Source organism: Parus major, chromosome 1A, assembly GCF_001522545.3.
Source record: "Parus major isolate Abel chromosome 1A, Parus_major1.1, whole genome shotgun sequence".
In the NCBI taxonomy this organism is placed as follows: domain Eukaryota; kingdom Metazoa; phylum Chordata; class Aves; order Passeriformes; family Paridae; genus Parus; species Parus major.
This window is the reverse complement of record NC_031773.1, coordinates 21,735,755-21,763,730: the sequence shown is the minus strand read 5'-3', so window position 1 is coordinate 21,763,730 and position 27,976 is coordinate 21,735,755. Positions and strand designations below refer to the sequence as shown.

The 27,976-nt window shown below is 38.9% G+C and overlaps 2 protein-coding genes across 5 annotated transcripts in view; one reads left to right on the top strand and one right to left on the bottom strand.

Annotated features, from left to right (window-relative positions):
* Positions 1-16,189, top strand: part of KCND2 (potassium voltage-gated channel subfamily D member 2) — a 268,136-nt gene extending 251,947 nt beyond the window's left edge. For both annotated transcript variants that reach the window (XM_015628982.3, XM_015628983.2), the window contains 4 exons: positions 6,267-6,365; positions 7,933-8,028; positions 10,976-11,223; positions 12,986-16,189. In XM_015628982.3, the coding sequence (XP_015484468.1) occupies positions 6,267-6,365; positions 7,933-8,028; positions 10,976-11,223; positions 12,986-13,163 (621 nt within the window). In that variant the 3' untranslated portion in view covers positions 13,164-16,189. The remainder of the gene's footprint in view (positions 1-6,266; positions 6,366-7,932; positions 8,029-10,975; positions 11,224-12,985) is intronic.
* A 4,500-nt stretch (positions 16,190-20,689) lies between these two features.
* TSPAN12 (tetraspanin 12) overlaps positions 20,690-27,976 on the bottom strand; it is a 40,229-nt gene continuing 32,942 nt past the window's right edge. For all 3 annotated transcript variants that reach the window (XM_015628807.2, XM_015628805.3, XM_015628806.3), the window contains 2 exons: positions 26,874-27,017; positions 20,690-22,244 (listed from right to left, as the gene is read on the bottom strand). In XM_015628807.2, coding sequence (XP_015484293.1) covers positions 21,939-22,244; positions 26,874-27,017 — 450 coding nt within the window. In that variant the 3' untranslated portion in view covers positions 20,690-21,938. The remainder of the gene's footprint in view (positions 22,245-26,873; positions 27,018-27,976) is intronic.

The window sequence follows — 27,976 nt, the reverse complement described above, 5'->3', positions numbered from 1 at the left end:
AGGGAAGGGAAGGGAAGGGAAGGGAAGGGAAGGGAAGGGAAGGGAAGGGAAGGGAAGGGAAGGGAAGGGACAAGAAAGGTTTAGGCACAACTGGATATCATTTCCTATTCTGTATGTGATAGGTAGCAAGGACTAAGGTTTGGCAGGACACTGATAGTGTCATATTCACTGGGAAGACTACCAGCCCAGGGAAGAGACAGGAGGAGGCCCAGCTTCCCTCTTGGAATTGGTGTCTGGCCAGTCCATGGCAGCTTGGACCCAAAGGTCCATCCCACCATACTGCAGCAGCAATTATGTTTATGAAGTACTTCATAGCCTGAATGAAGTATCCCTTGCTATGTGCCTTCTCTGTTTCCCATACATGTCTTTGGAAGGCAAGAGCCTTGTGTCATTTTAGCCAACAAGTGCCTATGTGCAGGTACATCTGCCCAGTGCTGTTCATTACCTGAGGAACAAAAGAGCTTTAATATTAATTGCCCAAGCACTTTCTGCCTAGAGTGACCTGCATGATGCCTCAATAGAACAACCAAACAACCATCATCAGCTCAAAAACTTGACTTTAGACATGGAATTCAGCCTGAGTCTTTCATGCAAGTATGGTCTTCTACCTTCACTAAGCAAAATATATCCTGAAGATTGGCTTGGCTTTGTTATTTATTAATTGTACATGATGAATTTATCTGTCAAGTTATGAATAATCAGTTACTAGCTAATTATAAATAGCTCTAGGATAGACTGCAACAACTGCTTAATAGCATCTGGCGTCTAGAACTGAGTGTTTGCAGTAGGAAACCCTGCTAGCCATTTTGACTTCTTTATATGAGACAGGCTATTAATATCAGGAGTATTGCAGAAACATAACAGTAACTTATCTAGGATTTTTGAGCTTAGAAATAAAAGCTCAACCTAAAGGAAAAAATGTAGAACTCATGTTTATTGAACAATAATTTGAATAGATTGTAAAAGTAAGGCACCATTCAAGAAATGTATGAACCTTATTTAATTCCATATCCATTAATGTGCAAAGTAAACAGCATTTTCTTCTCTATTACATATTGATGTCATGTAAATTATTGTCAGCTAATGTGAAATCAATCATTTCCAATTACTGAAAATTAGAAAATCAGAGCATGAAATGTGGGCCTGATTTTTTTCACTTAAAAACAAACACACAGAGTGGGTTTATGAAAGACCACAAAAAAAATATATAAACAAAAAATTAACTGATATTTTGGACAATATTCATCCTTTCTCTAGGAGCCACAGTGTTGTGGCTCAGCACTGGCAGGCAGTTAAAGCTCACCCTGCTGTTCACTCTCTTTGTCCTCCCCAGAAGGATGGAGTGAAAATCAGAAAGGTAAAAGTGCAAAAATTTGTGGGTAAGGATGAAGATAGTCTAATCTTTTTATAAGGAAGGGAAAGAAATTGCCAGGAAGGGAGGAAGGGAAGCAAATTCAGGGGGGAAAAGTGATACAGAAGAAAACAGTTGTTCAGCACCAAGCCTGTCCCAGAGGAGGGGCAGCCCTGCCAGTCCCCACCAGCATCCAGCTTTATTGCTGAGCATGATGCCATATGTGTGCAATAACCCTCTGGTCTGCTGGGGTCATCTGTCCCATTTGTGCCCCCCTAACTCTGTCCATGCCCAGCCTCTTCAGTGAGACACTTGGAGGCTCTGTGCAAGCTCTGCACAGCAGTAACTAAAACATCCCTGAATTATAAACACTGTTTTCAGAATGAATGCAAAATACAGCCCCATACCAGCTCCTGTGAAGAAAACCGGCTCTGTCCTGACCAAAAGCTGTGCACACAGAATGACTGTGAAGGAATTATAATATTTTAAATGTACAAAATTATTAAACAATAATAACCAAAAGGTAAGTAATTAATAACTTTTGAGTTTTCATAGTAAGATAATTACATACCCTGGAGAGCAGCAGGAGACAACAGGAGTTAAGTACTAAATTACCTGCGCCACCCTGGCTTCTTGCATAGCAAGTTGAAGAGAATCCTGCCAGAAATCATTCCAGTACCACAGTAAGTCCTGTCCTAAAGTCTTCCTGATAAAATCATTCTTTTAAATAGCTGGGCATCTGAGTGTTAAAAGCTGGATGTTGTAAATACCCCACAGTGATACCTTTAGTGCTACTTAAAACCTTGTAAAAATGAATGCTTATATTTCTAAAACTGACAAAGCTGTTGTTGAATAACAGTGAATTCCCCTTATGAATGCAGCAGTAGACAAGGTTCCAAATCTATGCTGTAAATTCGAAGCTAGAAAAAAGAAAGATATGCATTTGAAAGAGAAGTTCAGTGCAAATACAAGGGATGTGGGAAAAATGAGAGCTGGCCATCAAACTTCTTAGGAGGATGGAGATGAGATGATTGAGGAGGAATTTCATTAGAATATGTAAAAGAACTATATTTCATCTACATTTGTTTAGTCCTAGACCATGTAAAAATTACCAAAATCAAAGTTTCATACTCAGAAAATCTTCATAGCAAAGATATCACCTACTTCAGGAGGACTTAATACTTTTTTTTTCCCCTAGATATTCTGTGGAAGAAGAGGATTAGGGAGGGCTTTGCTTTGAAAGGGGCAGTTGTCACTTCCATTCTGTTATACATGACAGAAAATGCAGAGTAAAGGAAAACACAGTACTTCTGTAACCACAGTTTTTCTGATGTCATCACATCATTTTTGTCTTTCATGGGAGTTCCATCCCCAGTGCACAGCCCTTAAAATCCTGTGAATGACATGAGCTTTTAATGATGCCTTGAAAGGAAATGTGAGAAGTCACTAGACTGCTCATGCTGCAGGCTCATATATAAATCAGGCAGAAGCACTGAAAATAAATCTTATCACTTTAACAGATTTGTAAACACCTCCAGTTTCTGCAGTATTTTCTGTAAGCTGAAGCATGAACATGGAGGCCACAATATCTGCTTCCTCTCTTGGTAACAGATTTACTGTCTTCTCTTTGGTAAATGATATAAATTCAGGCCTTCTGAATGAGTCTCAGCTAGAAGGATGTATGCTATTACTTTCTAGCTCACAAAAGCTTCCTAAGATGCAATAAATTCATACTTGAAAAGCAATTTTAAATCTTCAGATAGAAAGTACAACCTTCATATTATATGTGTCATAGCACTTTGATATATTAAGATAGTCTGATGGACTGTTATGTTTTTCATATTTATTTATTAAAAGATGCTGCACCATAATTATTACTTCAATCACTAAAGAGAAAATGAATATGCATGCTAAAAGGAAAAACAGAACTAATGTATGTTAAATGTCTGTTCATTAAATTTAATAAATCTCCCTGTACAAAGACCAGACTGAAAAGTACTGCTAAAACATGTGTGACTGAAATCACTTATTTATGGGACTCCAAGCTGCATCCTCTAAAGGCATTTCCAAAACATCTTGAGCTCCTAAGACTAAATTTTTATATACTTATGAACATAACCAAGTGCACTTGTCCCAGCCATGACTAATCTGTGGTGCAGGTAAAACTCCTTCCCCCACCCTTCAACCCAGCCTGCTGGGGTGGCATCATAGGAGCACCACTTTGAAAACAACCTATTTTCTGCCTTGCCAAGGGACTTTTTAATTGCTAACCCTGAGGACTGAGCCCTAACCATGCTGGTAGCCTTGGATGTGCCACCTAAGTGAGCCAGGAGGGTGGGAGCTGTAACAGTTCCCCACCCTGGCTGCTCCTGGGGACCCCAGGCCAGGTCATTGGGGATCTTTTCTCTCCACTAAAATAAGATGTATTAACTGCATTGCTGGAAAAGCTGTGTTCACCAAGAAAGGTGATAAACAAATGTCTCATCCTCAAATATATCAATATATCACAAAATAAGACAAAAGCCTCTCATGTGAGCATTTTGCTTGCACACATGCAGAGCATTACTTTATTCTCTTCTGAACAATTAAATGATAATCAGTGCATGACATAGCATAAGACAGCCATGTTACCTGTTAGCTGTCGTAAATTTCTTGGCTTGCTGTTGAGAAGATCTGTGAGTTTGAGGCTGTGAGTGCAAAGAAATGTGGTGTTGAGCCATTCCTCTAAGTCAGTTAATTATTAATCATGCCAGAAAGATCTGGTGGCTGCACTGACCAGGCTGCATCCCTCTCTAAGTGCATACTGACATTTAATGTCACAGAAATTTGGGGAAGGGGAGGAAATACTCTCTCTATTTTTTGAAAATGTCAACTGAGTAAATATCAGATATGGAAATCCCTGCTTATATATCAAAGCTGGATTTTCAAGTCCTTCATTGTATCTCCTTCTGTGCTTCAGCAGCCATTTAATTCCAGATGCTGCTAGGCATTTGGATTTCAGAATCAGAAATCTAACCATGAAGATAAAAACACATTCCATCTTATACATGTAACCAGCCACAAAAAATACAGAACCAGATGCCATCCTAGTAATCCCATAAAAGCTTCTGTTTTCCACATTAATGGTTGAGAGAGTCCATTCTTCATGCTTTCCCCTAATGCTGGGTTCTATGTGTTGTACAAAATTCAGTGGATGAAAAATGTTTGGCACTCATGAGCCTCCTTCTACTCTGGATGAAAGTCATCTTCACAAGCAAAGAGGCTACCTGAGAAATCCCAAATTTCTCTCACTAATTGATCATCACAGTCTCTGAAAAATCAGGTTACGAACAGTCTATGACCCAATATGATAAGGATTAAGTCTGGTTATACTGACAGACATGAAGAGGAAGGTGGAGGCTGGTGAGGAGTGGTGTATTTCAGGGCTTTGTCTTGGGACCAGTGCTCTTAATATGTTCATCAAAGACACCAGCAGTGAGATCAGGTGACCCTCAGCAAGTTTTCAGATGACACAAAGATGAGCAATGCAGCTGACACAACAGAAGGAAAAGCTGCCATTCAGACAAACTGGGACCTGGACAAACTTCAGAAGTAGGTCCATGAGAACTTCATGAAAATCAAAAATTTCAAGTGCAAGGTTCTTGCACCTGGATCAGGACAATTCCACATATGAGTATAGACAGGTGGAGGAAGGAATTAAGAGAAGCCCTATGGAGAAGAACCTGGGAGTCCTTGTGGATGAGAAGCTGAACAGGAGCTGACACTGTGCACTCACAGCCCAGAAAGCCAGCCACATCCTGGCCTGCATCCAAAGCAGCATGGCCAGGAGGGCAAGGGAGGGGATTCTCCCACTCTACTCTGCCCTGGTGAGACCCCACCTGGAGTGCTGCATCCAGCTCTGGAGTCCTCAGCACAAGAAAGACATGGACCTGTTGGAGCAGGCTCCACAAGAGGGCCACAGAGACAATCCAAGGGCTGGAACACCTCTCCTATGATGACAGGCTGAGAGAGCTGGTGTTGTTCGGCCTGGAGAAGAGATGTCTCTGGGGAGACTTTAGAGCAGCCCTCCAGTACCTAAAAGGGACTTATAAAAAGGAGGGAGAGAGGCTTCTTATAAAGGGGCATAGTGACACAACAAGGTGCAATGGTTTTAAATTGAGAGAGGGCAGGTTTATATTAGATGTTGTAAAGAGATTCTTTATTAAGGGGGTGGTGAGGCACAGGAACAGGTTGCCAGTGAAGTTGTGGATGCCCCACCTCTGGAAATGTTCAAGGTCAGGCTGGATGGGGACCCTGAGCAACTAGATGGAGTGCATGGCATCTCTGCCCCAAGTGGGGGTTTTGAACTAGATGACCTTCAAGGCCCCTTCCAACCCAAACCATTCTATGATTCTAAAATGGCCTGGCAAATATTCAGGAACTTAGCTGGGAGACAGCATAAAAACACTATCACATTTTGGTTCTCCAAAAACTCAGAAGACTCAGAGAAACCCACTCATAGATGTTGCAATATTACATTTTTTCTGAACTGTTTATTTCCCTTTAAAGAGATTTTCACTGCAATAGCAACTGAAATGGATGCCCATGTTTCTCCCCACAAGACATAAGGAGTGGCAGTTGCAGCAATGCAAAAAAAAAAAAAAGGGCAGCACTTCCATACTGATCTGTCTCATCTCTTCTCCAAAGTCAGTGTTCTTAGTAGCTGATACATGCAAACAAATAAAAACTTCTATCATATGCATTTTAAATGGGAAGACACTTGTGATTTGCTCCACCTGGAGGATGGATGCAATGCAGCCTGTCAGTCACTGTGAGATTGGTATTCATAAGCAGCTGATTCCAATTAGCAGTTTTAGATAAATAGGATAATGGCCATGAGTACAAATGACACTCTTTGTTTTGTCTATTTACACAGAAAGCCAGGCTTGCTCGAATCCGTGCAGCGAAGAGTGGGAGCGCTAATGCCTACATGCAGAGCAAACGAAATGGCTTGCTGAGTAACCAGCTGCAGCAGGTAATGTTTGTGTTCCCTCCACCTCTGGAGTAACCACTTAATGACAGCCCAGCAGTAGTTTATTCTGCTTATCACCAGGGCAAGTCACCTTGGGACTTTGGGCAATGTTGTCTTTAGAGGTAGATTAAGGAAGGATAAACTGGACGATTACTACTGATAGAGGAAGCTTGTGAGAATCGATGGTGGGGTATTAAGAGATGAAGGAAATGTGCAGATAGAAATGCTGGATTCAATGTAACTCACATTTTTGGAGTTAGATCCTGTAGAAGAACTCACTAAGGAAAGTACAGAGTATTTGCCTCTTAGGAGGTGGGTTGGATTTATCTCACTTGGCTTTAAACAGGTAGAACATGGGTGACAAAACCAGGTTTCATCATCAGTTAAGGAAAAAGCTACTCTTGAATATTGTTTGCACAGAGGGGTGTTGCAGAGTGAAGTGTTCCCTCAAAGCACCTGCCTGGGTTTAAAGAGCATCTTAGTGATTCCCTCAAATGCATTGTAATCTAATGTTATCTGAAACAAATTCCCGGCTCACCCCTGCCAAGGAACCAGGACCAGCAGCTGGGACTGGGATCCACGGTGACCCACACTGCTGGGAGACTGTCCCTTGGCTGCTCAAAGCTGTACCCAGCTGAGAAAGACTGCAGACAGAGTGGTTTTTAATCCCTGCCATTTTCTGGCATTTAGGCTGTTCCCTGAGGGATACAGGAAGGCTTTTATTCCTCTATGCTCTTTCCATTCAATATGTGTTAAACAGCCGGATACTTTAACCTATAGCCAGAGGAGGAGGAAGTGGCTGTCTGTCCATCTGTCCTGTCTAGCACAAAAGATGAGCAGTCAGAGCCCTTGTTTCCTCTTCTGCTTGAAAGAACTCAAATATTTGAATTAAAAAGACACCAAATAGCTTAATTACCATGCAGATTTCAAATATCTCAAGGTTGAATTGTATTCTTTTCTATTATCCCACTTCCTCCCCTATTCAGGATTTTGCTTTCTAGTGAATAATTATGAAAGCAATTAATAAACAGTGGATGCTTTCTACTTAATTCTTCATTCTATGTCAGTAACATTTGCTATACGCTTTCTAAACCCAGTAGATTGGGATCACTGACACAAATTTTTGTGTCAACAGCAATACCACAAATTCCTTAATACTATGAAAGAATCCTGGGAGGACAACAATTTTTAGTTATCCTCAAATGAGGCACATTCTCAGGAAAAGCAAATATATAACTGTAACTTAAATTGATTAAAATTTTAAGCATGTGTTGATCTAACATTCAAAGCTTATGTGTTGATTACACTTGTAAATTGTACTATTTTATCCATGCATAAAATACCTAAGATGAAAACATTTGAAAGGAGGGGCAAAAGAAGGAAAGAAAATAGTTTGATTAAAAAAAAAAAGCAAAATAAAATTAAGTTGCAAAATTATTTTTGTTGTACTTTGTAGACAAAGTAGCACAGTTGTGCTACCGTGTACAATCCAGATTAGTTCTGATAAATATTTGGATAAGAAGCCTCTTGTTCAAAACTGAGAATAATACAGAGTTCTATGTATCAACAGTCCTCCAATGAAGAAGAACAGGCCTTTGTTGGCAAATCTGGCTCTTCCTTTGAAACACAGCACCACCACCTGCTTCACTGCCTGGAAAAAACCACGGTAAGAAAAGAGAACTGTGTTTCCTTGTGAATTGCTACACCAGCCTGGTTTTGAATGTTTTCAGTTATCTCTTCTAATTAATGAACCTTTGTATTGAAGCAGTTAGCTGGGAAGAAAAGCCATTTTATCTTATTTTAAGGCATTATACCCAATGCATATAAATAACAGAGATATAACTTCTGCTACATTTGATGGAGATCACTGTGAAAGTCTTTCTGCTTTTCCTCAAAAAAGAACCCAAAAAAACAAACACACCCCCCCAACAAAAAAAAAAATAATTTTTTCCCACAACAAACATTGCCAAATTTTTCATAAATTATAACCTGATATATTTATGTGGGGGATTTAATGTTCTCCTTTTAACAGCATTTCCTTGAAATAAAAGGGCCCAGTTGTTACGTCACTTAACAATACGTCACCCATATGCCTCTTGTGCTTATGTCTCCTTCGTTCTTACTTTAGAAGTATTAATATTAGAAAATGTGCTGTAGGACAGAATGTCTCACTTCCTATTCAGAGCATACTGTGGTTTCTTTTGCTAACATTCTTGCTGGGTCCTTTTGAAACATTTTTGAGACATTTTGAACCAGAACCTGATAATAGCAATTTGCCTTTAAAATTTTCCCACAGTTGCATATTGAAAACATATTTAAAGATAGGAGTAATAAACACAGGTCTTGTTAAACTGTCACAGAAATCATGGAGAAGAATTTCTATTCATTTGGTGGGAGCTGAATTCAGTTCCTTCCTCCTGAAGTTTCACCTTTCCTCTAATCATAATGATGGTACCTGTGAAACTTTTTTTAAATTTTTCTTAAAAATGAAGTCTATAAAGCAAATATTATCTTTTATTGAATCTACATTCTTTTTTCCTTCTGTTGGGTCCTGCTACTGGTCCTGAGTTCCTATGATGTATTAACACAAAAATATATGTAGTAGTTCCAAGTTTTATTCTGGAGATGATGCATTCCTAAACTTTTAGTGTGAACTTGACATTTTGGGCCCTCAGCATTTGGAATCTGGCAAGTTTCTGGTTCATTTTAAAACGGGAAGGGTGGTGTGTCTTGTTAAGACTCTCACCATCCTTTGTGGTACAAGCATCACGATACTGAGAAAAAGCATATTTTCTCTTTTCTGTCACTGAAAAGTCAATAGGATAAGATCTCACCCACCCTCAGAAATGCAGAGTGGGCAATGTTATGAAATCCTGGGAAGATTACATTAATAGTGAAACTAATTGCACTAAAAATTATATTTTACAAATTACTTTTAGCTAATTTAAGAACAGTTATTTAATAAGTATAATTAAATCAATTAACTTGTGCCATTATAGCATTTCAAAATGTTTCCACTCTATATTAAAAGTTCAGTCAATAAAACTCTTTAATCCTTGCTCCATAAAAGTTTTAGGAAGCACAAAATTACTTTTTATCAGAAAAATTACAGAGTTCTTGGCAAACATACTGCAAGCCCCTGAATATAATCTCATGAGAGCAATTAGGTTAATTTTCTCTCTGAATTTTATGCCTACTGTGTGATCATGCTCAAAATCTTGATTGTGGCTGACATATGCCTTATAAAAGTCAAGCAAGTTTTTTTCCTCATTTCCTGAAATTTGCATTCTTCAACACCTCTTGAGTCACACAAACTTATGTCTGAGTGAAGACTAACTAATGGAAAGAAAAATGTTATGCCTATAAAGGTATTTGCATTCGTCGCAAACACTTGGCCAGAGTTGTTACTCTCTTTACATTATTCACATATTTTATATTGGCCCCATATGGATAGTCTGAAGAACATCAGCACCTTTCCAATTAGATCAAAATTTTTTAGGGGAAAAATAATCTACCTCATTTGAATACACAAAAATGCAACAGGCTGACAAATTTGATGTGAGACCGAGCAGAGTGTAAAACAATCCAGAAAATGCTCCTTAAACAATTCCCCTAAAACTTTCTTGGGACACACAGACTAATTCCAGCAGTAAATGCAAAGAGTTTTCTTGAAAAAGGAGGCTTTCTCAAACAGCATGCAAACATATCTCAGTCTCTGATTAGTTTTAAATGAGTATAAAAACTTCTCCCACTCCCCTGTATCTCCTCCCCTGCCTTGCCACCACAAGCAACACCATATTTCACACTCTTCTGCACGCATAGAAAATGTGGAAATTGTGGCTGGGTGTGAAATAGCCCCTAATCACTTGATGAATTAATGTAAACTGGCTATTTGGGTGAATTTGGATTAATCTTTGCAACCATCCTACAAAACTACTGTCTTTGCTGGGATTGAGCAAAGACTGCATGAATAAAGAAGACTTCATTTAACTAAAATTCCCAGTCCTCTAAACTGCTTTTGATACATCCATCTACAGTAATTAGGAACTTTTTGGATGCTTTTAAATAACTATCTCAAGTCCTCTAACCAAAATTTCTATTTGTTTAAATATTTTTCTTTTAGATAGATGCATTCATCAAAAGAAGTTTTAGATCCTGATTTCTAACATGTAATTCAAAAGTCTCATGAATATATCTGGAAAATATTTATGAATTTTATTATATCATAGTTCAATAAATTTTATTTATTTTCAACTGACATTTAGAGTGTTTACGTAAGCACCACTTGCATTATATTAATAAACATAATCCTCTATTTTGTGGCACTTCAAAGATTATAAAGATATTTATAATGCAAACTACATTACAAGCACATGCCATTTTGAAGAATAATTTGGATTAACATTTTCTTGTTAATTTTGTTCCAGTGTTTACATTTGTATTGGTATTCAGCCCAGACTAATATGGGCTAAACACTATAATCAAGAATAAGCTAACTTTCCCAGTTTATTCAGTTGTGTCAATTTAAGCCGTTAAACAATCACGATTAATATGTTCACTTCAATTATCCTTCTGTGCGCGCTTTGTCCCTTTGTTGGATTCCTCTGGGCTAGAACCACGAGTTTGTGGATGAGCAACTCTACGAAGAGAGCTGTATGGAGGTTTCTACAGTGAATAGACCCCCGAGCCACAGCCCCTCTCTCTCGTCTCAACAAGGCGTGACCAGCACCTGCTGCTCACGAAGACATAAAAAGACGTACCGCATCCCAAACACCACCATCACCGGCAGCCGCCCCGGCAGCGTGCAGGAGCTCAGCACCATCCAGATCAGATGTGTGGAGAGGACGCCTCTGTCTAACAGGTACTCCATCTGCATCAGCACACTGAGAGCTGAGGCTTTCTTAGGGAAGGGATGCAAAGGTGTTGTGGCCTCCATAGGCAGGCGGTGAGGCGAAAGATGAGAGTCCAATACTCATCTGAAAATGGGTACTGGTACTGAAACATTCTGTGCTTCAAGCTTAATCCAAAATAATAGAATAATCTCTCTCTCTCAATCCATTTCTGCCCTCTCAGACCTTCCTCACAAACTACAGAGCCCTATTTGCAGCAAATGGCATCCAGGGTCCCCCAAATAAAATAGAGCACCAAATATTATATGCCATGGACAAGTGCATAAGAAGAAAAATTTCGTACAGAAAAATGTCCAGTTCAGATATACAAGACGAGCAAGTGTTCTGTCTGTCCCTTCTTGGTTCAGAGGCATAGGAAATGAGACTTCCTTGCATTTCTGCAGAACAGAGAAATAAAAGTGATTCCCAGAGTCCTAAGTGTAATAGTCATAAGGAAGACTCTTCTAAATAAAAAAAATATGAAATGGATAAGAAAAATGTATTTCCTAGTTTGAGGACTTACTACGAAAGTGAGGAAAGTGCAGTTTAAGAGTCTGTAATTTACTGAATGTCTCTGTACTCTCAAAAGTAAATTATTTGGTTTTCACATATATCCAAATACTGCCTCTGAAAATACAGAAAAGGTCTCAGGAGATGCAGAAGTGTTTTCTACTGATCTCACACATGCCACCCTTTAATAAAGAAGTCTTTTCAGTAAAAGTTGCTATAGAGATTGTCTTGTTAAGCTACATTTTTAGCAGCTTCCTTTGTATAGTTACTACATTTGGATTTCACTTCCATAAAGTGAAACAATCCAACTTGGAACTCTTGGAACTACTGAAGTTTTTCAGATGTTATGCAATGAAACCTCCTGGCCAGCACAAAGCTCCAATCTATCTTAGTTTTTCAGGAAATACTCTGCCTGGATCCATTTTTGTTCTGCTAGAGGACTTGCCTGCACCATACTTCCAGTTGCCATGTATGTAAAAAACAAAAAACACCAGCTTTGTGCTAGAAAACAAAAACACAAGCACAAAATGCCCAAGCTTCACCTTGAAACAGTCTGAGTTTTTCAAGTCTTTTACAAAGGAGAGGTACTGAAGCAACTCCATGACCATATTAACACAAACTCAATTAGTGCATATAATAGAGAGCCTTACTATTGAGGAAACAGAATATACACAGACTCACAGGACCACTAGGGTTGGAAAAGACCTCCAAGATCATTGAAGCCAATTATTAACCTGGCACCACCCTGTTCACCATGACATTTCTGAGTCACATCTACATTCCTTTTGAACACTTCCAAGGGTAGTGATGAAACCACTTCCCTTGGCAGTCTGTTCCAATGTCTGACAGTGAAGAAATTATTCCTAATATCCAAATGTTCTTAAATAAGACTGAGGAATATGCAGGAGACTTGGACTGGCCCTTCTACTTTCCTGCATAGTGAGCAACTTGGTTATGCTAACTTTGCAATGCTTCCCCTGTTCAGAAACACGGGTGATGGGCTGGGAAGTGCTGAAATGGTGGGAAGGGAGGGAGAAGGGGACATGAGCATAGCCATGGAGCACCTGCTGCTGGGGTACAGGGCAGCAGGGTGCTGCTGCTCTGTACTTGGAGTTCTCCAGTGGGGCAGGCTGGAGATGGCTGGCTGAGGGAATGGAATCAGGCTTGAGAGGTTTGTGGTAACGTGGACTTTCATTCTTCATGGATTTTTGTTTCTTCCTCCAGCCGTTCCAGCTTAAATGCCAAAGTGGAAGAGTGCGTTAAACTAAACTGTGAGCAGCCTTACGTCACTACAGCAATAATCAGCATCCCAACACCTCCAGTCACCACACCTGAAGGAGACGACAGGCCAGACTCTCCTGAGTATTCAGGAGGAAATATTGTCAGAGTATCTGCATTATAAAACAAGGAATAATTTATGAATTAGCATAAAGACCACTCGCAAGCTGAGCTCGAGCAGTGAAAAACGAGTCGTGAGGAATGAGAGAGCTGACAAAGACAACGCCCCTTGATGAGTGTGCCAGTGGCCACAGAGCAAGAGGTTCAGGAGAAACAAACTTTGTGGGTTTTGGTGTCGTAGGGTGTGAACCAAAAGGAGTTTCTTACCCCCTGTCCGACTGACGCGCGGTGGAATCTTCTGTGACCATCCTGACTTACTATATGAGCACAATGAAATGTCCCCATTGATGCTTCTTCTTATCATGAAAGCTCTTTTTAGAAAAAAACACAAATGAAAAAATAGAAACCTATGTTCCTGCTGAATGCAAAACAAGAAACATTTTGATAACATGTCTTTTTTTTCCCCTGTTAATAAACCACAAACTTGCTGAAGAACTGTCAAAAAACGAATGAAAAAATGCTCATATGAAATATGTTTGTACTGACTGAAAGAACTACAACCATAATGCATGCTGAAATTATTTGAAGCTGTGATCTCAGTTTACTTTTGTTGTTTTTCAGATTAGGCATGATAAAATAATACTGTAGAAAGGGGCATTTCCGTGCACTTACAACAAGCTGATTGTTAATGTTCCATGGTAGTTGTACAAATAACTTCCCTTTGAAAAATGCAGTATTTCTTACTCAAACACTCATTAGTGAACTAAAAGTGTTCAGTTAGTTCAATATTTACTATTGTTTTATCTTGCTTCCTAGGTACTGTTACAACTGCAATAAGTCATTGTACACCTGTTGTATCAGGAATCAGGATTTTATTTTTTTTAAGGTATTTTACACAACTTCATCTACACTATAAACTTCTAATGACAAACATTTAAATAATCCTACAGCCAAACTCTGCACCACAAATTTCTATTCAGTCATTGCTCCTTATGTTCACTGTTCTCTATTTTTCTGACACTTTGTTGCCCACTCCAACATAACTGTATCATTTGGAATTTAAAGGATTCTGATGAATCAACAGTCCATTCTTCTATAGACTACTTGTCTACTTCTGTATTTTCAGAACAAACTTCTTGTCACAGTTTACTGCTACAGGAGCAATCCTATTTGAATTAAAATTTCCACAGAGGTGTTTTGGGGATCAGCTGACACTTGTCTCCAAATATTTCTTTCTGACATTCTGCAGCATCCAGAGTATTAGCTACACTGGAAGACATTGAAAGACATTCAGTAAAAATGATGGCTATATTCTTTTTGCAATTACCTATAAACTTGCATCTTAAAACTTGTTTGATAATTTATATTGTGTGAAAAACATTCAATTACCTAAGAACAGTGACAGAATAATGGATTGAGTCCCAAAGCTATAAAAATATAATTGATTTCAATTGGAATTTGCCTACATAGGCAGGCCTAAAAGCTAGTATGAAGGCTTTACAAGCTGAGGCTTGTTGGCTTCATTTATAAAAGACATTGATATTATCAGAAACCTTTCTGATAAAAAAGTGTAATTTTTTTCATGAGAGTGCATTAGATGTATCATAATGCTTCTTATATTCATGACATACCATACATCACATACATCAAATATACACAGAATATGTGCATATCAATACATACATATATACATCAAAAACACTGGATCAGAAATAACTGCATGTCTGCAAAATACAATATGCATATAAATCAAAACGCTCAGTGCATTAGATGCCATTACAATAAATGATTAACACAGTTATTTAATAGTTTGAGTAGTGTATGTTTCAGTATAGTATTTGCTAGCATTCTACTGACCTGAAAATTTACATTAAAATACCCACTGAAAACTGAAACTTGCTGATGATACACTTCTTGCACACAAATGCTAGTCTTTCTCTCTACCTGTCAACAGTGAAGAGTAGATGATAGACTATCATGCTACAGTATATACACCAAAATACAGCATCACATATTAGAAATAAATTGCAAATAAAAAGAGTAGATAATGCCATTCATTACTCTTTCATCTTATCATTTACTTATTCTGAAGTTAATGCATTTTTTGTTAACTTACAATTAGCTTCCCAATTTTTTATTTTTTCAAATCAGAAGGATTTGCTCATTGTAAACTGAGCTTCTCAATTTCTTTCAAACATCAGAGAGCAGAAGCACAGGCTGTGCTCTGAGCCAGAGGAAGAGCACTCCTTCTGAGCAACCCTGCCCGAGTCCATTACCCAGCACTGCTATCTCTTCCACCCTGCAGCAGATCTGCTGAAGCTGGTAGGTTACATAAACTTTAATGGATTTAATGGAGAGGCAGAACACATCAGAGTTTTTACTTGCATCCTACTTCTACGCATGGTTACTCATACTTGGTCCCCACCTTTTGCCAGTTATTGATATAAAAACTGCCTTGATGTCAGCAAACTGCAACAACTTCTTTATGTCACATGGTACTTCATGACTAGTTATATCAGCTAAATAATGCAAAGGGGCAGTTACTAAACCTACTTTGGTACAGACTACACACAACCCAGGAAACCTACTGACTCCATCAGGTCATGTGTCTTTCAAAAGCTCTTTATTCTCCTGTTCATAGGCACTAGAAGGAACGCACTACAGCAATACACTTGCATAACAGTTATACCCCTGAAGCAACTTGTACTTTCATTTTTAAAATGCAGCTTAAGAGATAATTTAGTCAGATTTTTCAGAATTCCAGTCCTGTCTCCTATTTCCATATGTCACGCGCAAAACCATTAATTTATTCTCAATTTGGGAAATACACATTTTTTTGGTGTTTTAGGTGATTTAAATGCTGTTTTGGTAGTGAATGACTGTTGATGACTGTGTAAAATGCATCTGTACTGTACATGAAATGTAATTATTTCTGTGTATCATACAAAGAAACCAAGGTTGTTGTTTTGACAATTTTGTTTGACAGTCATATATCGTATTTCAGAAGGCAGCATAATACACGTGTTATGCTGAATAAATAGACATTCGAGGAATATTTAAATAAAACATCTGCATGCTTGAATGGGTCAACCTGGTTTTGCAATAACTTCTTCATGAAACTTTTTTTTCCCCTCTAATAATTTGGAAGGAACACTTAATCCGAAGTCAGCAAATGTCCTAGACAGTAATTCCAGGCAAGATGTAACTAAACTAGAGCCATCCAGACCAGGATGCCACAGCTCCACTACACTGCCCTTCTCCTGAGGGACCAGCCATCACCTTTCCCTTCCCAGCCTGCAGCAGCAGAGAAAACTGCAGCATTACTTCCAGCAGTATGAACTCCACCTCTGTACCTGTACTTTAAAAAATGTCCCTTATGTACATCCAAAACCAAAACTGCTCTGCTCAACTTCTCAACCTACAGTCTCCTCATACCTGGTATCAAACTCCCTTGATAAAATATTAGTGCACAGAGAAGATCAAACTCTTTTTGTAGCATAAGGGACACAGCATGGATCACTAATAAAGGACAACTAGGTGCAGACAGGCGATGCTGATCAGCACTGGCACATGGGGTTGCCATGGTTGCCTCTGTAAGGAGCTCACTGCTCTGGGTGGTGGGGAAAGGTAAAAAAAAACTGTCCTCTCATAAAATAGCTACAAACTGAAACAGACAAACTGAAAATGTGCACTTTACATTTTGAAGCCATGGATATACTCTGGGTGGAAGCACACTGAACACCAAGAGAAGGCTTTCACAGCAGAGAACAGAATGCAGCCTCAGCTGCTGCATACAGAAGGAGGAGGTCTTCAGAGAGGAACATGATCTGGAGGAGGACAAATTACTGAAGCCACAGGATCATTGAATTTTGGGCAGGGCAGTTACTTAGGAGGTCATAAGCTCTCTGCTGCATCTGAGGCCCATCAGGGCTTTATTTCACAACTGATATGGGAATATTTTAGAACTATCAGTTGTTCTAGAGGAGCCATCAGCTGATGGGATATATAAACAAGTGGCTAAAAGAGTAGGAGTGTCAGGAGTGAACACTATGTATTGATTGGCAATGTCCAGAAGGTATATGAAACTGTCCAGACAGCTTAGTTTCTTACCTGTCTATACCATCTAGTTGTCTACTTTTTAACAGTTTCTGTGCACAAGGAATAGCTGAAGTGGGGAACTGCTGAATAAAAAGGAAGTAGTTGTGTAAAAATTCTCAAAAGTTTAGGACACCTCATTTTTTTAACAGGAAGTAGTCAATCATGCACAAGTTGGAAAGTTTTAGATACAATCTCACTTTAACAATAGCATTTTGCATGAATTAAATGTGCAATGCATGTGGTGGGCTGGCAATACTGGCAGGATGCCAGATGTCCACCCAAGCCAATCTATCAGTTCCCTTCTCAGCTGGGCAGGGAAGAGAAAATATAACAAAATAATATATCTTGGGCTGGAATAAAGGCAGGGATACATCACTCATTGACTGCTGTCATAGGAAAAACAGACTTCACTAGGTGCAATTTGTTTATTACCAATCAAATCCAAACAGGGAAATAAAAAATAAAACACCTTTCTCCCATAATTCCCTTCTTCCCAAACTCAACTTTATTCCTGAATTCTCTACCTCCTCCTCCTCAGAGGTGCAGGGAGGGAGGTAAAGAGGTCTGTCATCGGTTTATTTTGTTTTTTCTGATGCTCCTTCCTCCTCCCAGGAAGGGCTCCTCACACTCTTTACCTGCTCCAGTACGGGGTCCCTTCCATGGGATGTGGTTCTCCACAAACGTCTCCAAGGAGAGTCCTTCCCATGGACTGCAGTTCTTCATGAACGAGCTCTGCCCCCTCTGTGGGTCCCCCACAGGGTCAAACACACCTGCCAGCAGACCTGCTCCAGCTGGGCTCCTCTCCACAGGTCCTGCCAGGAGCCTGCTCCAGTGGGGGCCATGCACAGGGTCTCAGCTTCCTTCAGGCACCACCTGCTCTGCTGTGGGGCTCCCCACAGGCTGCAGGAGGATCTCTGCTCCACCGTGGACCTCCACATGCTGCAGGGACACAGCCTGTTGCACCAAGGGCTGCAGGGGAATCACTGCCCTGGTGCCTGGAGCACCTCCTGCCCTTCCTTCTTCACTGACCTTGGTGTCTGCAGAGCTGTTCCTCTCACTCCTCTCTCCAGCTGCACTTGCTGTTGCCACAACCACTTTTTCTGCTTCTCAAATGGCGACCCCAGAGGTGCTGCCACCGTCACCGATGGGCTCAGCCTTGACCAGCAGTGGGTCCGTGCTGGAGCTGGGTGGCTCTGGCTCTGTCACACAGGGGAAAGCTTCTCAGCTTCTCACAGAAACCACCCCGTAGCCTCCCCACTACTATGCCATGCAAACCCTTAGTATTTCAATGTTGTAAGACTTTAATAATCTGTGTCTTTATGCATAGTATACAGAATCACAGAATATTATGAGTTGGAAGGGACACACAAGGATCAAATCCAACTCTTAAGTGATTGGCCCATATGGGGATTGAGCTTGCAACCTTAGCATTATTAACACCATGCTCTGAGACCAAATACAATGTTTTTGCAATAAAAACTTTAAAAGCTATTTATAAATCCTTTCCTCCACCATATTTAACTATATAGTTGCTGTGACCAACAGCATCTCTTTTTACTATTAATTATATATTCCCTTATATTAATTTATGCTTTTACAAAATGAAAACCTATAAAGAAGTAAATATAGCTCTTTCCTTCCAAAAATCTTGTCATACAACCTGCTGGCAGATGAATCAATACCTTATCCAAGGACCAGAAATAGTGATTTTTGCCTCCTAAAAGCATGTTCAGCCCCACAGAAACAGGCATGGTCCCATGGACTCGGTACAGTCACTGGGCTGAACACAAAACTTGGTGCTGGCAGGAAGTGACCCCATTTTCTGACACAGTTGCACTCCTTGACTGCTCTGTGAAAAATGTTAAGGAGCATCTCTGTAGTTGTTTGCTGCAACAAGAAAGATTTAGTTCATCACACTTCATGATGCAGAGAACAAAAACCACACCATCCTTCTCCAAGTACTCCTGTAAAACTGAGGAAAAAAGAAAATAAGAGGAAGTAGTTTTTACCACTTCAAGTATCTCTAAATGTTCCTCTCCTGCCAAGCAGCCTCTCTCCTACATAGATTCTAAAGCTCTACAGGAAAAGAGCAGGCTCACTGCAGCCTAGTCAATTAATTTTAAGGCTCTTTTAAGAAGCCCTAGAAAAACAGGACCCCATAGCCTGAGCAGTCGAAGAAAAAAAAAAACTTAAAGTGTCCCAATTTACAGATGAGACCTATTTCTGCAAATGTAGTTAAATACTCAAAACAGAAAGATTCTTTCCCAGAATACAGACTGGCTCAGGATTTGGGTAGCAAAGCTCAAGTGAAGTTTTCCTGACTGCAAATGTTCATTGTTATGGATGTCCATAAACACTGCTCTGGGAGGTTGGGTCTGTATCAAAGGAGGCCTCCCCAAAGCAATCCCTCTGGTGTTAAAGAAACCTGACTACACCTGATGGCAGAGCTTCCTCAGCACCCACACAGCTTAAAACCAAATTACCTAGGCTCAAAGTATCTCTAAATCCCAACACATACCCCTAGCTTGGCTTGCCATATTTGTTCCTTGATGAGCTCTAACCTGGACACGAGAAGATACACAGGCAACCCCCATGATAGTCTGAACAGTGCTTGTAAGGAAAGACTAGGAAAATTTGAAGTAAGGCTAAGGGAGCTGCTACAGACACTTCTTGGGAAAAACTTTAAGGGCTGAGGTTTCCTGGAAAAAGGGAATTTTATATTCCCTTTTACATTACTTAAGTGAAATTCCCTACATTCAGCAGTAGCTGCCAAATGAATGTACACAGCTGTGTACACGTAATCTATAATCAAGATTCCACAATGTGTGGTTTGTATGGACTTTTTCTTTTTTGGTTTTTAACCAGGGGCAAATGATGACCCAATGTACTGTGTAGCACCACTGGTCTCTGTAGCACTCAAAAGCCTGGAGTTGTTCTACACCCAGACTTTGCCAGACACTGCTCCTTGTGTCACCTCACCCTCAGCTACAGCAGCACCACCCAGGCTGAGCAATGGAAGGGGTGGAACTCAGCTGTACCTCTGCAGTAACACCAGGCCAAGCCTTCCCAAGCAGAACATGTGAGAGTATTCCTGACAAAAATACTCCAAGCAAAATTTTGGGATGGTCTCTCCTTTTATCTTCTTTTTACCTCCAAAAATAAGTATTAGCATCAACAGAAGTACAAAAGCAGAAAGGCAATCTTGCTTGCAACAGTACCCTTGAAATAATTACACCCAGAAGCAGATTGCTAAAAAGCAAACAGCCCACACAACTGAAGAGCTTAATTTCACAAGCCCTTAAGTTCTGAGAAGCAATTAAAAAAAAAAATTAAAAAAAAAAAAAAATTACACTACCATTGCAGTTTCTCCTCAACAGAGGAAGTGGAATGGGCAAAGACAAGTCAAATTGATTCACACTAGCAGGAGGACCCTCCCAATGCCCATCCAAAGCATTCCCACTCTAGGACTAAAAATAAAAAAGCTACTACAGAATTTAAGAGAAAAGTAATTTTATTGTCGACCAAATCACAACTTGCTTTCTTTTTTCTTTTACAAATTCCAAAACAAATGAAAGAATTTCTTAAAGTAATATTATGTAAAAAGCCCATTTGCCACAAACTACTATACTCAGTGGAACAAATATATATTTCAAGAGCGTGGCCAATTGTAAAAATAATCCTATGACATAGACATTGTTCATAAAAATACAGTAAAATGCACTTTCCCCACCTCAATAAATACATTTTAATCTGTTTCCAGCTAGCATTTTAAGCAACCAGAGAGCTCTTAATGAAACAGTCACCAAAGTAAATTTTTTCCTCATGTACTTTTACAATTATTGCAATAGCATCCAGAACTGTAAGCATTTTTCTTGCCGTCTTTTGTTTCTAGCTTCAGGGGAATCATGGATAGGAGAAAAGATTTATCTATAAAAATGTGCTACTCCCATACTGATTCCCATTTTGGAAAGAATGCTTAAGGTTTTCTTCAAGAAACAGTCCACAGAACAAACTGTTTGAAAGAAGAATTCTCCAGAAAACTAAAGTCTATTGTCCATAGCTATAGTTCTGTTTTCAGTCCCTGTTTAATATATTTAAAATTTAAAAATTGTTATGTTAGATAAAAATAGAAGTTTTAGAACATCTTTAAGAACAAAAGCTAAGATAAAGGTTTTGTTAGAAAAAAAGAAAATCTTGCCCTTTTTACAAATCTTGCAAATTTTTAAATCCAAGTATTAACTTGAATTGTAGCTCTGCTTTCCATGCACACATGAAAACACACAAATTATACATACATAGATCCCTGATTAAGACATTTTCCAAATGGCTTTTTAGAAGTCAATTTCAGCTGAAGTCACATTTTGTTTGCTCAAAGCACAGTTGTTTCTTCAGAAGATGAGTATTTCTCTTCCCTTCCCATGATGCTTCTTTACAAGTTCAGTCTACCAGTGACTGAGTCAGTGTTTTACACTTCACACAGCTTGTGACAATGAGTATTACTGTGTCCAACTGAATGAGTGCCTTTTAAAAAACAAAGATAAAATCAACTCTTTTTCACAGCTGAGGACATGGCTAAGAGGCTGACAACAGACTCGTCTTTCTTAGCTGGTCTCCTTCACTTTCATTCATTAGCTGGTTATTGACACATAAGACTGGTATATTTGGCATATTTGACGGAAAAGAACAAAAGTTACAACAAAATGAAACAATCCTCTGTGACTTCATAGATTCATTACATCACTTATAGCTCTTCCATTTCAAAGTGTGTATTAAAGCTGTTTGCCACGGATGTATGTTCAAAGATCCTGGTCAGGCTTGGTTTCAGTAGCTCCATGGAATGACATGACAGCTCCTGCGAGGTATCACTCTTCAGTGCCATGATCTGATCTGCTCTGGGATCCCTTCTGTCATAGTACAGAGCCCACAGCAAAGTAATAGTGAGGATCATAGCCAGGATCTGCATTACTCCAATAGAGATTCCTAGAAATCTCAGCACTTGCAATTGCTTCGTCCCCCTCAAAAAAGTGTACATTTTTTTACCGCATCCCTATAAAACATAAATAGATTAAAAAAACAGTCAGCAATATTTGGGTTGCAGCTCCCAAAGCTTAGCTCATCCTACCCACTGTCTTTTCTGGCTCCCAAGAATCTCTCTATTCTTTCAAACAATGCCTTGAAAACTATTTTGCCTACTTTTTTGTTTCCATGATGCCAACTTTGTTTTCTCATACACAGAGACTTTACTGCAAGATATCTGTGCTACTTTTCAATTCAGAAATCCCTCAAAGTTGATCCAAATTCCTCCCAACTCTTACTAATTGTTAAAGAAATTCAGCTGGTTTTGTGAAGGTTTAAAAAGCTATTAAAGTCCTCTTTATCATCTTGTTTCTCTCCTTAAACTGAAGATCTTCAAAGCTGTCAATTATTTTAAACTCTTTTAGACTTTTTCTACAGATAATACTACACTCTGAAGTTACAACAGTATTGTAGGAAAGCTCTATGGACCTGTGTAACTTCTTCAGAAAACATCCCATGAGAACTATGCTAAAATGTCATTATAATGTTGATGTTCACAGAAACAGAATTTAGCTCTTTCCAAACTTTCAATGCAGGCTCTGCCATTTGCTTGGCCAACTAACTACAACATAAAGCTTAAGAAAAGCTCCCAAGACCTTGTAAGATCCACAAAGAGGCAGCAGCTTTGGGAACTACTGGCTAACAGTGCAAGCACAAGTTAGAGTGCTTGTCGCTCAGTAAGGGCAATGTGTGTCTTAGAGACGATAAAACCACGAAGAGAAGGGTTTCTGCTACTCTGCATGATGCTCGTTCTTATTCTAAGCTTTGCCGGGTTTCACAGCACAATTATCAAAGCAACATACATATCAAGGGGAAATTCAGAGTAACAAACTGGATGGCCACTGGTCCCAGAAGCAGACATCAGGAACCCATCAAAATGAGCACTGTCTTGAGAACATCATTTTTTGCATTTACATCCTCACTTCATATTTCTTATGGCTTTTCTAAGAAAATAAAGCAATCAATCAAAGTGATGGAATCTGAAGACAGGACATGATAAATAACAGTTTTCAATCACACTTAAATTCCCAAAGCCAATTTCCCCAAAGCCAAATGCTAGAGTCCTAAATGTATTTGACGAAAGGTCCAATTTTTGCCACACACACAAAATTCACACTGTAGTCAACGGATTTTCATTAAGGATCTAAATAAAATTAATGCACTCTATGATAATTGTACCAGAATAAATTATAGGATCTCAATGTCTTTGCTTGTTTCACTGTTTCATTTTCTAAAGAGCAGCAAAGACAGAAATGGAGCACATATGCATTCTTTGAAATTTCAAAAGTAAAAAACCAAACAACGCTGTAGCAAAACCAATGTAACTGGACTTGAGGTGGGGGAACAAAAACCATCACGTTGGCATCTTCTTTTCTTCAACTGGAAGGGAGTTGCAGTTATACCATTTTCCAAATCTGTTGTTAATTACAGGGAAAATGGCTGCATTTTAATACTTTTGATAACTTAAAGAAATGAAGGTACACGTTGGTCACAATTTTAAAATGCTCCACCACAGCAATATTCAAACTCAGTTCATTTGTTGCCTAGAGAAAGTACCCACTAACAGACAACAATAACATTAATGCCTATATCTTGTGCAGTACACAGACATATAACTCAGACAAATTATGCCCAATCTTGCTAGACTGTTTTCCTCCATTAATGATGTTCTTAGAGCTCTGCTCTAATATACCTTCAAAATCAGTTTCAAAACTGAGGAAACACAGCCAGCGTTGTTAACTTCATATTCAAGCATTTTATTTCTGCTTATGTCACACTTTCATAGTTGGTAGCCTGCAATTAAACAGTACATAAATACACTTCCCGTAGCAAAAGTTGGTCACTAAATGGGGAGAAGGTTTTGCTGACAAATCAAAATAGTATAAAACCTTGCAGCAATTATTGAGAAGAATCAGCTTCAGATTCATACAAAACTACAGATTAAACGCCTGATTCATCCACTTTATACTTTCAGTCTTGAAATAGAAAAAAACATGTATTTCTTATTTAGCATATATTACTGATTTACTTCATCATAGAATAAGAACCTGAACTGAAATAAGGCACTTCACTGAGCAGGAAAGATACGCCACCAGCAAACTCAACACATTTTCTGTATACCCAAATTTTGAATATACTCAAAAGTGTATTAAATCAAATTGCAAAATTAAATATTAAAACAAACAAATTAAAATAAAATTAATTTAATTAAAATGGATTTTGAGTTTACTCAAAACTATGCCAGAAACCAAAAGAAAATATTAAACATGGAAGTTTGATTTTTTTTTTTTTAAGGCATCAACTCCCATCAGTCATTTTATCTACACTGCAGTTCCCAATCACAAGATGGGCAGAGCTCCTCTTGTCCTCAGACCACAACAAACCTCCATGGCCACATTATCATCTTCACACTTCCCTCACAACCATCCTCTTTCTGCTCATGAAACTGCACCAAAGGTGAACCTCATCAGAATAAAAGAAATTCAAGAAATTGAAAAATATATTTCAATATCCAGCAGGAAAACATGATTCTTGCCAAAAGTACTTTAAAGCAGAACTGTAAGTCACCTTTCTTTCTGCAAAAATTAAATTGTGAAGGATTCCAACTTAGACTATAGAAAGTTCTGAGTTCCCCGAAAAAAAATCACAGCACAGCTACAAAAAAAAAATACATTTATCAGTCCCAGACAAACCAAACTTCAGTTTCCTGAAGTACTACACAGAATTTCTCTGATGTACTAGAATGGACCTGCCAAATATTTATATAAACCAATTTTAGGCTAGCGAAGCTAATCTTATCAGGCTCCCTCTCAAACCACCAGACTATGCAAGCTTGGTTTGAATCACTTTCTAAAAAAGCTTTTTTTCCTTCAGTTCTCCAAAGCAGAAGCTAGGCAGATTAGTCTTGGAAGTGTAAGTTGGTTTTGCATAATACCGATAAAGTTATTAGCGAGCCTACTGTAAGAGTCTGTGAGACATCCCACAGGCAAGCGCCACGGAAAGAAAATTTTGCCAACAAAATATTGTACATATCTCAAAGAGAAATGAAGTATTTTTGTGGCTGATACTACTGAACACAGCCTGTCCCTTTTTGGAATGGATTCTGCAGTAAAGAACCAAAAATAATTTTTTGCTAAGTGCTGAATCCATCCAAAATGGTCTGCAGTACAGTAGGGGAAGAACCATAAATGTGCCCTTCAGATTTCTTTAGGAAAAAAAAAAGCCAAGCATCCTTTCTTTTATCAAGTGGGTCTTAATACAGCCCTTATGTTCTACTTAACTATCATCTTTGGCTATTAATTTTCTACAAATAGAACCAAAAGAACTTGAACGTATGAAGTGCTCAGAGAACCATTTTCCTGGAAAATGGCACAGGAAATGTTAGCAGAAGAAGTGACACAAGAAAACCTTGCACTTTGGACACTACATTCCAATCACTAACACTTACCAGAAAATTTTGAGCTTCCTGTGCTCAAAAAGCAGTTTTTCATTTAGTGACACTGCTTACATACTCCTGCCTTTTCAGGCAGGGGGCAAATGAATGTTCTACAGCTTCCATATACTCCTTGAAGGCTCTCTACAACAGACTTATCTGTATGGCATTAACAGTAACAACAGTATTACAGAAAAGTATTTTTACATTATTAGTACATTATTGCAGAGTGAGCCACAATTTTTAGGTTTTTCTAAATGTGTAAGAGATTGGCAGGCCCCAGAAGAAGCCTGAATGACTTCCTCATTCAGGGACTGACACTTCCAAAGCATAACTAGTGCTGTCAGTGCTGTGAGCCTTGCCAGAAGGCAAGAGAGGGTCTACAAGTGGAAAAAAACCCAACCTCTGCCACTGTCTTTAAGGTTCTAGTACAGACTGGCCTGAGGCACTTGCCTCCAAGCAGCTCTATCTTCTCTCTTACTAGTGAAAGCACACAGCCTCCTCCTAGGATGGATGTTTGAAAGCCCAGATTAGATTAAATAATTTCTGTTCATACAGTCAATACCACATAAATTCATTTCTCCAAAACTCGATTGTTTCCTGGCAATACCTAATATTCATTTTAGCTTGTTTATGTAGCAAATCTCCTCTGCTTCAGAGTTATTGCTCAGTAACTCCTGAACAAGAGCCATGCAACAGATTCTTGTAAGAATGGGTCTTAAACAGCCTCTGAGACTGGGAGTAATTAAAATGGTTCTTTGGGTACTCTTCCATAATGCAGAGCTACACCATCCATTGGAGAAATGTTCTGCTGCAGCATCTGAGAGCATGATTCTAAGGCACACCTAATAAATAATTTTGGATTGGGATAAATTGGAACTCCAACCTAACCAATATAAAATAAACACTTCAAAGTTCAAGCACATCTCAGGTTTTAACTGCATTGCCACTAACTCATCTCACTTCCAGGTAAGGGTGGGTGTTTGCTCTTCCTTCTCCCCTCCCTCTGCTTCAGCATTAGCAAAAAATAACCATAAACACTTACCATAAACACAACTACTCTACAGAAAAATTAATCTGTTGCATTGCAAATGACATATATGGAAAATTACTGGATCAGGAAGAATGTACAAAACCTTCCAATACATCCATTATTTTTCTCCTTACCTCCTGATAAAGGTCACTGAGATCTTCATGATGTGCCTGCTTAGAGCATCCTGGGAACTCTCTGACACAACAGGAGTCAGGTGGCCAGTCCAATTCTGTCATTTCCAGCCAGTCTGTGAAGTACACCACGCCACAACATTTAAACTGCAAAGGAAGGATTAGCCAAGATCAGTAATAATGATGCTACTTCTTCAATAGGTAAAGTAGGTAATCAAAAAACCTAACAAAGTTCCTAATACCAACTTTTAAATATTTACATAGAACTAAAAACATCTACAAGTGCTTCCATGTATCTTGTTTTCCTGTACTTTGACATAAAAGCAACATGAAAAATGTAATGAAGTGACCAATGAATACTTTAGAAGCAGTCAACAATACTGCTCTGTCCTTTAAATCCTAATTGCTTCCTCAAAGGGTGCTTCACAGAAATTGTCCTGTCTCTGGATTCTCCTATCCTTACTACAATGAGCTAACACAATTTCTTGTCAAAATGAGGACTAATGAACCTGTGACTGAAAGGAGTAGCAGAAAAAGATCATACTAGTGAGGACTATTCTTGCAAGGGTACAACTACAGACACTTCTGCTGAAAACAGAAAAAGCATAGATTTACCTGAATATAGGAAAAAAAATTAAAAAAATTAAAAGAGTAAGCAAAAATATATAGAAATCACAAATGCTGAAAGGAAAACTGAAAATGGAAGGAAGAGGTATCACATTAAAATAAATACTGCAACAGAATGAACCACAAAAATATGAAGTTTGGCTGCAAAGCAGATCAGCAGTAATTGGCTATAAAACCCACCAGGACCAACAACCTGTCTTCTCTGCAAAGCACACCCTGAGATTTAAACCCAAATGATCAGTCTCCCACATTAGCAACTGTTTTCACACAGAAAAGGATGAAGCAGCTACATTAGATTTGGTTTGGCACTGGAAGGGGACTTGACATGACTGAAAAGACGCTTTGCTACAAAAACAAGATGCTACCTTTCTCTGCCTGAACATCCGTCCAGGACCAGCCTGAGTGTAAGTGATTCCCTGAGTCCTTTGATCCACAGGCTTGGAAACACAACTGTCTGCCCCTCTTTACCCTCTTCAGAG